The sequence below is a fragment of the Orcinus orca genome, chromosome 13 (assembly GCF_937001465.1).
Source record: "Orcinus orca chromosome 13, mOrcOrc1.1, whole genome shotgun sequence".
In the NCBI taxonomy this organism is placed as follows: domain Eukaryota; kingdom Metazoa; phylum Chordata; class Mammalia; order Artiodactyla; family Delphinidae; genus Orcinus; species Orcinus orca.
This window is the reverse complement of record NC_064571.1, coordinates 80,606,159-80,619,623: the sequence shown is the minus strand read 5'-3', so window position 1 is coordinate 80,619,623 and position 13,465 is coordinate 80,606,159. Positions and strand designations below refer to the sequence as shown.

The 13,465-nt window shown below is 42.2% G+C and overlaps 1 protein-coding gene and 1 long non-coding RNA gene across 5 annotated transcripts in view; one reads left to right on the top strand and one right to left on the bottom strand.

Annotated features, from left to right (window-relative positions):
* The window catches only part of NBAS (NBAS subunit of NRZ tethering complex), a 341,400-nt gene that overhangs the window by 106,154 nt on the left and 221,781 nt on the right, over positions 1–13,465 (bottom strand). For all 4 annotated transcript variants that reach the window (XR_004485944.2, XM_004274869.2, XM_033437419.2 and 1 more), the window contains 2 exons: positions 12,555–12,784; positions 8,308–8,418 (listed from right to left, as the gene is read on the bottom strand). Coding sequence is in view for 3 of the 4 variants with exons in the window: in XM_004274869.2 (XP_004274917.1) it covers positions 8,308–8,418; positions 12,555–12,784 (341 nt within the window). In the remaining variant the exon portion in view is untranslated. The remainder of the gene's footprint in view (positions 1–8,307; positions 8,419–12,554; positions 12,785–13,465) is intronic.
* The window catches only part of LOC125960762 (uncharacterized), a 308,514-nt gene that overhangs the window by 157,199 nt on the left and 137,850 nt on the right, over positions 1–13,465 (top strand). The window lies entirely within an intron of this gene.

Here is a 13,465-nt window from a genome sequence, read left to right as displayed (position 1 = left end):
AAAGGAATGAAGCAGAAATAATACGAACAAAAGTATCAAGACAAGAAAGCACAAGGCCTGTACAGGAAACAGCGAGTATAAATGGACGGCTATTTCAAAACTCTTCGGATATTATCACTATTCAAAGAACGCAAGGTCAGCCCTGAAAGGCACAGGCAGGCCTCGTTTGGTACTGTGCTTTGCTTTATCGCGCTTCACAGGCATTGCATTGTTTTTACAAATGGAAGGTTGGTGGCAGCCCTGGGTCAAGCAAGTCCATTGGTGCCATTTTTTCCGACAGAGTTTGTTCACTTCGTGTCTCTGTGTCACATTTTGGTAATTCTCGCAATATTTCAAACTTTGTCATTATTATATCTGTTATGGTGATCTGTGATCAGTGATCTTTGGTGTTCCTATTGTAATTGGGCATTGTTTTAGCAATAAGGTTAACTTTTTTATTTTTTTTAAATAAATTTATTTATTTTTGGCTGCTCTGGGTCTTCATTGCTGCGCGCAGGCTTTCTCTAGTTGTGGTGAGCGGGGGCTACTCCGCTGTGGTGCGCAGGCTTCTCATTGTGGTGGCTTCTCTTGTTGTGGAGCACAGACTGTAGGCACATGGGCTTCAGTAGCTGCAGCACGCGAGCTCAGTAGTTGCAGCATGTGGGCCCGAGAGTGCGCGGACTTCAGTAGTTGTGGCTCGCAGGCTCTAGAGTGCAGGCTCAGTAGTTGTGGCGCACGGGCTTACTTGCTCCGTGGCATGTGGGATCTTCCCAGACCAGGGATCGAACCCATGTCCCCTGCACTGGCAGGCGTATTCTTAACCACTGCGCCACCAGGGAAGTCCCTAAGGTATCTTTTAATTAAGGTCTGCACATGTTTTTTAGACATATTTTCGCACACTTAATAGACTATAGTGTAGTGTAAATGTAACTTTTATATGCACTGGGAAACAAAAACATTCATGTACTAGCATTATTGTGATATTGGCTTTATTGCAGTGGTCTGTAACCAAACCTGCGATTTCTCCCGTACTGTACACCCAGTGGTATATGAAAGTCACAGAATTCCTGATGTTCCTTCATAATTTGCAAAGTGAAGTCTGAAAACAACGCAGTGAAGAAGGAAATAAGAAACTGCGTCCTCCCATTAAGATGATTCACGTTGACAAAGACTTGCAATCAGAGCGACATGCCTGATGGAAGAGGAAAGAAACCCTGCGCTTATTCCATGGATTACTGTGGCAGGCAAGTGAGAGACTGTCATCAGAGAGGTTAAGTGACGCCTAAGACCAAGCGTCCAGATCTGTCTGGACTCCGCATGGCTGGGGCTGCTCACCTAGTCACAAAGCAGCCATCAACCAATGGCGCTTAATAAGCGCCCTCACTAACAACCATTTCAAAACCAGGATTCTTTCTGTGACAGACATTAGCTCTCTCTCAGGGGCAGTCATCTAAAAGAGTTCTCCTGTCACACTTCACTGCTATCCCCTGGCAAGCAGCGTATCTGAGACTCATCTACAAAATGGACAATGGCTAAACCACAACAGCTTTAGTCCATCTGTGTTCGACTAGATTCTGAATACAGTCTCTCTCAGTCAACGTTACTTTCCCCCCTCGCCCACCCACCTATTCTTCTGTGCCTGCAGTTTACTTTGCCTGATGTGCAATTTTCCCTAATTATCTTGTCAAGAGAGGTACTGGAATACTTTTACTGACACATGATAAACACGAAAACCTCCCTCTTCAGTAAATTACAAGGTACTAAGATCTTCCATAGATGCCAGTAATTGATAACCCATTTTAAGAGTTCCCATCGAAAGATGCTGTTATCTTCCTTTTGGAACAAGAAATGGAATCTCTGCTTAGAAAACAATTCCAAAGAACCCACATTCAAGAGAGTAGGAAGAAATACAAGGAAACTACGGTGGAACTTTCACTGATCAAATCAGTAGTTACCCTTAAAAACTGTTTAAGTGGTTTTTCTAAGCTTTAGCTATAAGGCAACTAATATATATATATATATATATATATATATATATATATATAAATATATATATATACACACACACATATATAAATATATATATACACACATATATATATACACACACATATATATAAGTATATATATGGTGCAAATTTAACTTCCAGAGATTAACTACAAGAAGAAAATTAGCATTAGTTGTACTAAAGGCACAAGGAATAAGTTATTAGTACTAATCCCATGATTAAGGGATTCTGTAATGGCTTCGAGTTGTCAATCAGCCGAAACTGTGATTCAAGAACAGCATGAATTGAAAGGACTTATATTCATGGGGGGAAACAAATTTATTTAAATGCATTTTACTTTACTCAGTCTGAGACTGAGTGATAATACTGATACAATTCCATGAGCTGACTGAAGAGGAGAGAAGAAGGCGAGAGGGAGAGAGCTCCTGGGAAAGGCTGGAGGGAGCAAAGGGATGAGGTCCACTGGTCCACACGGTTCAGATGCAGAACTTCTAAGCATTTCCCCCAAAGACTAATCCTAAAAGTGTGAAGATACAGAAATCCACATGAATGACCATGACCATGGGTGAATAGGCCTCCACCACTGATTTCTGTGGGAAGACACAATTCTACCCTCTAAATCACAACTACTCCGACCTGAGGGAAACAGTCCAAGATATTTGCCACACAAATGCCTCAGAATGAACGTGATGTGGCAGCCTTGACCTGCCGTGCTGCCTGACAGCTGAATATGTGGTTATGCTGGGGAAACGTGGTAAAAAAAAATAATCATGGCCTTTTCCAGTTTTTCCAACATTTTAGCCAAGTGTCTTTGCAAACCAAACAATGAACTTTAACTTTGCAAGGTCACCTACACAGTTGATGAGAGAATCAATAATGAGTACCTTGGAGTCTGTTTCTTGTCACACTAATACTTGGTGAGTTCCTTTGTGGAACGTTTTCTGTGGACAGAGTGGTGACGTGGAAAGAAGCCCATGTGAATAGGCTTCATCTCCTCCATAAGGACAACTCTGACCCCTTAAGCCTTTTCATTTCTCATAAAATGTCAATTCCGACTGGTTTATGTAGTCTCGTATTATCACCTCTCGAACAAAAAGATATTTTAAAAGACACCATAGCACAGAAACAGCAACAGGCATATTTACCGAACACATCTTATACGTTAAGTACTATGTCATCTCATTTAATTCTCACAAAGCATGTATATTATAACTGATAGCACACTGTCCTGCAAAATAATTGTTAAAAAATCAGATTTGCAATGTTAGGCTGATAGCGGTCAGAGGGTGAGTTCAGTAAATCTGGTCTGTTTCCAGAATTAACAATAGCAACTATTTTTTTTTTCCTTTGAGCATCTAATACATGTCAGGCATTTTGTATAAATCTCTCAAATCTCAGAGCAATTCTGCAAAATGGAATAAGACTACTCAGTTTGCAGAGGAGGAAACTTAGGAACAGAGGGATGAAACAACTTGCTCACCATGTACACACTAGAAGGAGGTCACAGAGCCACGATTTAAACCCAGACCTGCAGGATCCAAAGACTGTGCACTTTCCACAAGACGAAAACAGGCCCCAAAATGCATCTTTTTGCTTATTACATTTTGTGCCAGTGTCAGGAATTTTTTCCTATCTGGGGGAAAAGTGGCCTTAAAAATCACAACATGGAAAGGAAGCTTGCAGATACATGGAAACAATTGCTTCCATTTCGGTGATGGTAGTAATTAGTTCTTCCAGTTTTAGGACTGGAAGATTTCTTCTTATGTACAATGCAAATCACAGTCTCGGTCATGATCAGGATCATGGTCCTTTAGGCCAAAGAAAGATCAAAATTTTATGTATGGCTCAATTTTAAAAAATAAGTAAGACCTATGACCTGAATTTCTACATTCAACCTTCCTACTCTAAATGGATTTTTCCTGGTTTGAATTTTTACTTATCTTCTTTTTCAATGTTATAACATACTTTTAAGAAGCTAAGTTGCCTTAAATCCCCTCTCTACACACCAACTATTCTCAAACTCCTCAACTAAGTAAAGAAGAGAAGGCCAGAATTGAGAATTCTTCACCATGTGACAATCTGGACACAAACCTGCCTATGAGCGACAGCAACCCTCAGGCAGAGGTTCTGTGTCACTCCTGTTTCAGTGCAGGAAAAGGTAGATGCATTATAGCTCGTTCACCTCCCCACAGCTACAGCATGCTCTTGCCCATCCTTATACTTGAGACCAGAAGAATCCTACCAGGGAATATGAAATTGACTGTGCAAAACAGCACAGCACAGAGTCCCTTCCCAGGCGCCTGAAAGAGGCAGCACTGAACTAACCAGCAGAGATGAAGAGGTATCACGATCTCTGCCACCCAAGCAAAATCACTTGGATAATTAATCCCCTGGGTGACGGTAAAAGTACCTACTAGAGTGAAATGAAAATGTAGGATGTATGGCCTTCAGGTCTGCAGTTTAAATAAGAAGGAACAGACGGAGTGTTATCAAGGCTGACAGTGAGAGGCACTTCTGGCCCTTATGTAAGCCTTTGCTCACTAGGCCCCATGCGCTCCAGCCACAAAGGCGTTCCTGTAGTTACTCAAAAAGGCCAAGAACATCCCTGTCCCAGAAACGCCTGAAATACATTCCCTCTGCCTGAAATGCCTTTTCTTCCATTCTCCAATAGTGAGCTCTTTTTACGTCCGAGAGAGGCCTTTCCCATCTGTTCCCTGTGCATTTCCTTTATGGTACTTATTATGACCAGCAATTTATTTTTTAGTTTTTAACTGTGTGTGTGTGTAATGGGGGTCTCCCCAATTAGAATATAAGCTCTATAAAGGTAAGGATGTGTCTGTCTTGTTCAGCATTTAAACCTATGCTTGGTACACAAAGGTATTAGGAAAAAGATAATAATAATATTTAATGAATAAACAAATGTGGTACTATTCTATCAGCTAGAAACATCCTCTGCCATTTCAAAATGATCCCATATTCAAAACTTACAGACACACGTGGAGTCAGCAGGACTGGTAAGAACAATAACAGGAATAATCTCGACAGCATTAAAGAGCCCCCGGCTATACGCTTTCCACAGATTTTCTCTAGTCTCTACAACCATACCAGGTGGGGATGGTGGTCCCCTTAACTGAGAAACCAGTGACCCAAGAGGATTAAGAGACGTGCCCAGGTACACAGTTGGGGGTATAGGCAGCAGAGCTGGATCTTGAAACGTGGCCTGACTCCAAAACCCATGCCCTCACTGGTAGTTAATGTTATCTGTAAGATGCACCAAAGTGTCTAGAACAGCCTAGAGGTGAAGATGGCTGTGAAGGCTGCGGTGAGTGAGAAATCAGCCCTGAGCTCAAGGAGCTGAACACGCCCTGGGAGAACCAGTGTCCGCCAGAGGGAGCCGACTCCAGGTGTACACAGCCGCTCAAAGCCATCACTGATGTTGAAAACTACCAAGAAAAAGAATGAAAATGAGGAAGAATAAGGGGAAAAAGGAGACTGGGAACTCCAGTTTGGGTGTTTACGACAATTATCTTTCTCACCGGAGTGAAATTCCAGGAATAAACTACCATTCATTATGGATCATGTGTCAGGTACTGTAGGTTTGATATTTCACCAGGAAGTCATTTAATTTTTATGACACCTCACTTAGAGTAAAGGAAAATGAGTTTCAGAGAATTGAATTCTCTTGTGCAGGGACACACAGCTGGAGAGACATAGGATTTGCTCTAGGTTTCTTGATTGGAAGGCTTCTGCTCTATTGCACAATGCTGCCTCACCCGACCTGTGTGTCTGCTTATCTGTACATTCGGTGAGACGAGGAAATACCTCCAAATTCAACCAAGAGGAAGGAGAATGTAAAATTATAGAAAAAATCAACTTCAGGGGGAAGATGGCTTTTATAACGGAACAGTAATACAAAACCCTAAGGCACAGAACATTATTTTTCTTGCAGCTCTGACCTATTAGCTTCCCATTGGCATTGACTCAACAAGTAAATATTGGGCAATTTCTATTGTACTAACAAGGCTGATCTTTAATACTTGTGTTACTAAGCTGAACTGAATAGTAAGGCAAACACCAGGCTTTTAAGTAAAGAACATGAAGCAACAAACACCACTTGCTAAATCAATATTAGGTGTTTTGTCACTCACAAGTAACGACAAAACAGGAGGTAATGATTTCCTGCTTTTGTAATTTCCGTGCGTTTGTATAATCACACCACTATCAGGTATAATGATATGCTGGGAACAGTCTTGCACGTTACTAGAGTGCCTGATAATTTATAATATATTCAGACACCAATGGAGCATCCTGTCTGTACAGACATGACAACCTTTTACGTCACATTCAACGAAAGGAAAAAGATATTTAATAAGATGCCAAGATTTTTTTACGCTAATGTGCGTATAAGAAGGAACATTTATTTGAACATATTTCTATGCCTCAAAAATGGTGAAGTCAGTACAACATTTATCATAGATAACACTATTACCCATGTAGCAATTTCATAAGTACTAAAACGTAGAGGGTACAATTTCAAAGATATTAATAAAAATTAAAGATGATGGGTTATAAGCAGGTCCTGACCATTCAATACTACCTCCACTTCTTGAAACTATTCCTTCCCATGGCTTGCCTAGAACAAGAGCCCTTCCTCTCGATTGCTCTTTTTGTCCCTTTTGCTAGCAGCTCTTCCTCCTCTATCACTAATTGTGGAAGGTCCCTGAGGTCTGTCGTAAGTCTTTCTCCTTCTCTCATTCTATGTTCATCACCCAAAGCACACCCACAACATAGCTTATTTATCATCTATGTGCACATGGCTCCCAAATTAGCATCTCCAGCTCCACCTTCTCTTCTGAATTCCAGATCTATAAGATGCACTGTCTACTTGACCTTTCCTCTTGGGAATTTCAATGTGTATAAACTTTTCCATTCCTTTGCCTTTTCCTCACCCTCCCCTGAAATACCTTGTGTCCTTAACTAGTGTTTTCTGTCTCAAATGATGTCACTGTCCAAGAGGCAGACCAAGTAAAATCCTGGAGATAATTCTTGACTCTTCTCCTTTCACTCACCTTCATAGCTAGTTTATTCTTATTAATCAATTTATTTATTACCATTTATTTCACCTTCCAGGTATCTCTGAAACCCATTCTCACCTCTCCTGTACTTTCAAAGCCCTCCTCCAGGCTATGGTCACCTGTCCTGCAGTCTATTACTACCATAGCTCCCGAACTGGTCCATGTATGTCTATGCTGGCCTCCCTAAAATCTTTCCTCAACATTGTCGCCGTAGTGATCTTATCAAAATGCAAATCTGATCATATTACCTCCCTCTCTTTTACCAGAATCTTTAAATACCTTCCTATTACTCTTAGGAAAGAGCCCACAGCCCTGGATAGGGCCTGTACGGTCTGGCTGCAAGGTGTGGTTTCCAGGTTCTCAGCAGCCCCATATCACCCCGTGCTCCACTGACTCTCAGGGCGTCACCATACTACCCACCTGTTAGGCTCAAAGACATCATGTTCCATCCTGTCAAAGGGCTTTTCCACTCAACTGTTTTGCCTCCCTAGAAAATGCTTCCCATCTCCTTGTAGTGTACTTAATTTTGAGTCACTATTTAGGTCTCAGCTCAAGAGTTATTTCTTCAGGAAAGCCTTCCCTAACTATGCCAAATCCCCTATTTGGGCTCTCTTACACAGTGCCTATAACAGCTTTAATTTCACATTTGCTTATGTCATTATTCAATTATAATCTGTCTCCCACCGTAGACTATGAGTTCCAAGACAGCTGAAATTTACTGACTATTGTAACCCTAGCACCTAACACTGTTCCTAGTATACAAGAGATTGTCAATAAATATCTTCGAATAAATGAATGCATTAAAGTCTCAAACTCAGGACTATTATTACTGAAAAACAAAAACTAAGACTACAGTTAGCGTATTGGTATGTCAGAGACATATGAAGAGAGACTATACAAAGACACTGGTCTACTATAGCTCAAAAGGAAAAGTGAAATTGAACAGTATGACTTCAAGATTCCTTTAAAATAGACTCTGAAAAGAAAGACACGGAAATAAACTTGCATAAGAGTTGTGTGCATGGGCTTCCCTGGTGGCGCAGTGGTTGAGAGCCCGCCTGCCGATGCAGGGGACACAGGTTCGTGCCCCGGTCCGGGAAGATCCCACATGCCGCGGAGCGGCTGGGCCCGTGAGCCATGGTCGCTGAGCCTGCGCGTCCGGAGCCTGTGCTCCGCCAACAGGAGAGGCCACAGCAGTAAGAGGTCCACGTACCGCAAAAAAAAAAAAAGAGTTGTGTGCTTACCCACTGTCGGTGAACAGGAACTCCAAATGGGTCATGAAAACTTCCCAACAGGAGACACTGTAGCGCTGGGCCAGAGAAAGAGCAATGCTGTAGACGTTCTCCTCAAGCGTCCTTCACGAATGTCCATCAGCCAGAGGGGAAGGGGGAGGAGAGAAACACATGACCTTAATCAGCAAAGAAGACGCTCATTAGGACCGCTCTCCAGCTGACAGGGGTGCAGCCAGCACAGTCCTTAATAAGACATTTCACAGCAAGTCAGGAAAAGTACACCGAAGGAATTTTAATGCTCTTTTTATCTCTGTGGTGCATTGCAATTGACCAAGGAATTGTCTAGATCAGTGGACCTCAACCGAGGGTGATTCTGTCCCCCAGGGGACATTTGACAGTGTCTGGAGACATTTTTGAGTGTCACAGTGGGTGAGGAAAAGGAGAGAGCTGCTGGCATCTAGCAGAGAGGTCAGCGAGGCTGCCGACCACCCTACAATGCTCAGAACAGCCTTCCCACAACAAAGCATGACCCAGTCCAAAATGTACTGAGGTCAAAAAAGTCTGATCTAGATACCAGAGCCTACAGTCAAAAAGCAGTAGAAAGGAAAGGGATCCCTACCCTACAGATAGATATTTGAGAAAGCACAGTTAGTCACTCAACAGATTTTTGTTTTCTACATGGGGCCAGCTACTATGCTAACTGCTGAGGACATAAAAACAAATAAGATATTTCTTGAGGAACTTACAGCCTAATGGAGGAGGTGAAATATGAACCAGGAATCAAACAGAATGTGGGGAGTGCTAAAAGAAATGCTACAAAATACTGTGAGGATGGAGACGAGAGAGTGACCAATCTGAGCTGAAGATCAGAGAGTAAACAAGGATTAAATAAGTAGAGGCTGTAAAGAGGGAGAAGAGACAGATGGGCTTCTGACAGAGGAAGCAGAAGGGGGCGTGGTGTCACAACCATGACCATACAGGCCAGCTGAAGGACTGTATCTTATCCTGTAGGCAATGGAGAGTCAGTGGAAAGTTTAAACCAGGGAATGGTATCATCAGATTTGAGAATCTCTACGCATATAAGGAATTCTGGTCCAGAGCACCTACATAAAGGCCATTTTGGTAAGACTACTGCAAGACCCCTATTTCCCAGAAGTAGAGGAAATATAAGGATGGAATTCTTGGTTGGAAGAATGGTGGACAAAACCACAGAAACGGGAATGAAATACCTGTTATCATTAAGTAATACTGCTAAGACTGTACTTACCCCAGCTAAGGAAGCCAGGACATTTATACATTTGATCAGCCTGGAGTTGGCAAATGTTTTCTGCGCAGAGCTCGACAGTAAATCTTTTAGGCTTTACCACCATACAGTCTCTGTAGCATATTCTTCTTTCTATTGCTTTTTATTTTTGTTTTTCCACAAAGCTTTAAAAATGTAAAAAACATTCTATGCTCATAGACTATAAAAAAAGAGGCCAAGGACTGGTTTAAGTCTGTCAATGCCTGGATTATTAGGTAACTGTCAAAAATTATTTCTTGGGCTTCCCTGGTGACACAGTGGTTAACAATCCACCTGCTAATGCAGGGGACACAGGTTCTGAGTCCTGGCCAAGGAAGATCCCACGTGCCGCGGAGCAACTAAGCCCGTGCGCCACAACTACTAAGCCTGTGCTCTAGAGCCCGCGAGCCACAACTACTGAGCCCACGTGCCACAACTACTGAAGCCCGCATGCCTAGAGCCTGTGCTCGCAACAAGAGAAGCCACTGCAATGAGAGGCCCTCACACCACAACGAAGAGTAGCCCCCACTCGCCACAACTAGAGAAAGCCCGTGTGGAGCAACGAAAACCCACCGCAGCCAAAAATAAATTAATTAAAAATTTTTTTTCTTAAAGTACTCATTGAATGCCAATATCCACGTGATAGATGAGAATTCCTGGAGAACAGGCACCATTAGCAGCTCACTCTTCCTACTGTGGGAGTCTAGCACAGTGCCTGACACCAGGTACATGCTCAGTAAGTAGTCACATCTTTATTATCTGATAAATCAGTGGGAACTAACCAAACTATTCTCTGTTCTCCTCAAAGTCACCCTAACCACTGAGAATGTAATCACTAAGATACAGAGACGACAGAGGACAACTATAATGCACTCACAGAAAACAACTGCCACTAAAGGGACGTACAATTAGGAAGAGAATAAAGAATGGTCACATCTGAAGGTGGAGCCGCAGAACAGAAGGAAGCAGGTCCTTCGAGGATCCTTGTATGTGAGGCGCTAAAATGCCATCTCCAAGTCAGAACTGCTAACTCAGAAAACCCACAGACACTCTGAGACATTTTAAACAAGCCATCTAAAGACTGCTGTATATTTTTCTAACCAACAGATTGTGGAGAAGATTCTATTATATATTTATCAAAAGCATATGTTTGTCCTCAGGACATACTTCAAATAGCATATGCCAGCTGGATACTTAAAAAGAAAAGACAAAGACCAAAAGCCAAATGTAAGGCGCGCCGTAACGACTTTTATTCTGCATAGTAACCTCTCTTCTAAGAAACCATGAGCATGGCACCAAGGATTACCAAATGCCCAAAAAAAAAGCCCACTGGACTTGGAAATAGGAAGCCCAGGCTCAACTCCTGGCTGTGTGACCTTGAACAATCCTTTAAAGCTCTGTGGTTCTCAGATTCCTCTTCCAAAAGTAAGGAGGTTGGATTAAATGATCTCTTTGGTCACTTTCAGATTGGATATTAAATGACCCTATGAAATTATGAACCTCCAGGAGAACAGAGGGGAAGAGAAAAAAAAAATTCTATTATTTCTCTTCTTAACTTAATTCTGCTATAGGTTGTTCCTACCTCTTGCTTTGATCTCTCTGTTCCCCGCCTCACTCTAAAGAGAATCTGGGGTGTCTTCTAGTAGGAAAGAAGCCCAGGCTAATATAAAACTATTACAGAGTACCAAGGTTACTTTGCCACTTTCTTTAAGATTTAAGAATAATGATGAAAAATAGCATATACCACTACCATAACCAAGCCTATCTTTGTTATTTTAAGGTAACTTATCAGGAGAGAGAAATAATCGTTAAACGTAAGCACAATTTAACCTCGTTTCAAGGGCTGGAAGCCTAGACTGAACTGCACACCAATGCTTCCTTGAGAATTCAATCCAGCAGTGTGGGGAGGGCACATGGTGTGAAGATGTGATGCCTTTGGCATGTGGCAGATCAAGGTTAAAGTCACAGTTGTGATCTTTACCACCTATGTAAACTTGGGCCACTTACTTTATATCAATGAGCCTCACGTTCTTTAGCTGTAAGATGGGGATAACAACATTTTATGTCATACGGTTATCTTTAAGGGTTAAAAGATGTTTATAAAATAAAGTTTACAGAGCACCTAACACAGTTCCTGGCCCATGATAAGCACTCCACAAATTGGGGTGTTAAAAACAAAACATACCTCTAACTTAATAACCACTGTGGGTGAACACACTTTAAAAAACATTTTTTTTTTCACTTTCCCACCATGTGACATGTAATTCTCATTTGATCTGAACTCATCTGATCTAAAACAAAAATGAGGACGAGTATGAAAACCAAGGGGAATTCCATACCTAGAAAGGGACCTTCCCAACCGTACCGCCATCTCACACAAGGGCTTGCTTTTCTCTTGAGAGTGGTAAGGGACAAAGGAAAGAACGGCAGCTGCTACAGGCCTCGAACAAGAAAGTGCTCAAGCGGTTAGCTCTTCTTTCTCTAGAAACCCAGGACAGATAAAGGTGTCCTGGACCCATAACACTCAGTCCCTCCTCTTGTACTAAGTCAACGGTACCTAACTTTTAACATACTGAGGAAATTAAACGGCCATGTAGTAGCAAAGTGAGACTCTAGCCAGGAATAAAAGGGAATCTTGTTTTTAAATTTCTATAGTAAGCTTGACACTTTTCACCCCTGACCACACTCTATCACCTCTAACATGGTACTGGTATTGGATTATCAAAATCATGGGAAGCTTTTTAAATAATTCCCATCCTTACTACTTAAATCTGCAGGCTCAAAATACCGTCTGCATCACTGACCCATTTGGGAAGACACACACATCCCTCACAGGACAGGAAGAAGTAGGGGAAAGTCCTTTTTATAGCAGCCATGAATGTGAATCTTCACAGGACTGTGATTAATAGTCCTGGTAACTCAACTTGTTCTTGTACGTTCTAAATCCATCCCTTTACGAGACGAGGGTATTCCTTACTCTGCCAGACCGAGGATGGTTTCCCGTTTGTACTGGTCATCTGCAGTAAACCGTTGCACATCCACACCCTTCCGCAGGCCCTGGAGGATCTGAGCCTGAGTGAAGTCCAGGAGGCGCTCGTTGTAGTACTGTAACTGCTTGGTCAGTGCAGCGAGCTCCTCGGGCCAGGCTTCCTGTCCGTATCGAGTCACGTGCCTGGTGACCATCTTGATTAGCTCTTTGGGATCGGCCTGTGAGTAACAAAAAGACTAATTTAAAAAAAAAAAAAAAGAGTAAAGTGGGAAGAAGATCATGTCTGCCGGACACCTGTTTGACCCTTCACACCGCTGCCATTTAGTCCAGGCTGACAACCACCCTGAGGAGGCAACTGCAGAGGCGGTGCGTTTTGCAGACCACAAAGACGGGACACAGAACTGACTCTAGGAGCGGGTTTCTGGACTCCTGCTCTGCTCTTCCACCTTAAAAATCACCACCCACTTAAAGAATAATGTATGCTTGCTTTTTCAACTACCATCACCCTATACCATCTCCTCCCCAATTATCTGATCATTTATAATAATTCACCCTGGAAGTAATCTTTATCATCATTGCCCCTAGATAAATTTTCTTTGGACCATCTAAGTGTTCTCAATAACAAAGAGCTGCAGTTCAATGATTCCACGAGAAATGCCTCAATAGCTAAGTAGAAGAATGTTTTCTCCAGGGATCAGTGAGGGGAAAAAGCCCCATCCCTGTTCCTGAAATCATAAATTTTTCTAGTTTCATAAGAAAGTATGCAACCAATTTTTACTCTGCTCAATTTGGGGCTCAATGGGATAGTGTTCCTTAAATCTAGCAGCTTCTTTAACAGCAATACAATTATTCCAACAGAACAAAACCCAGAACTGAACGGCTGACAGGAAAGGAAAATA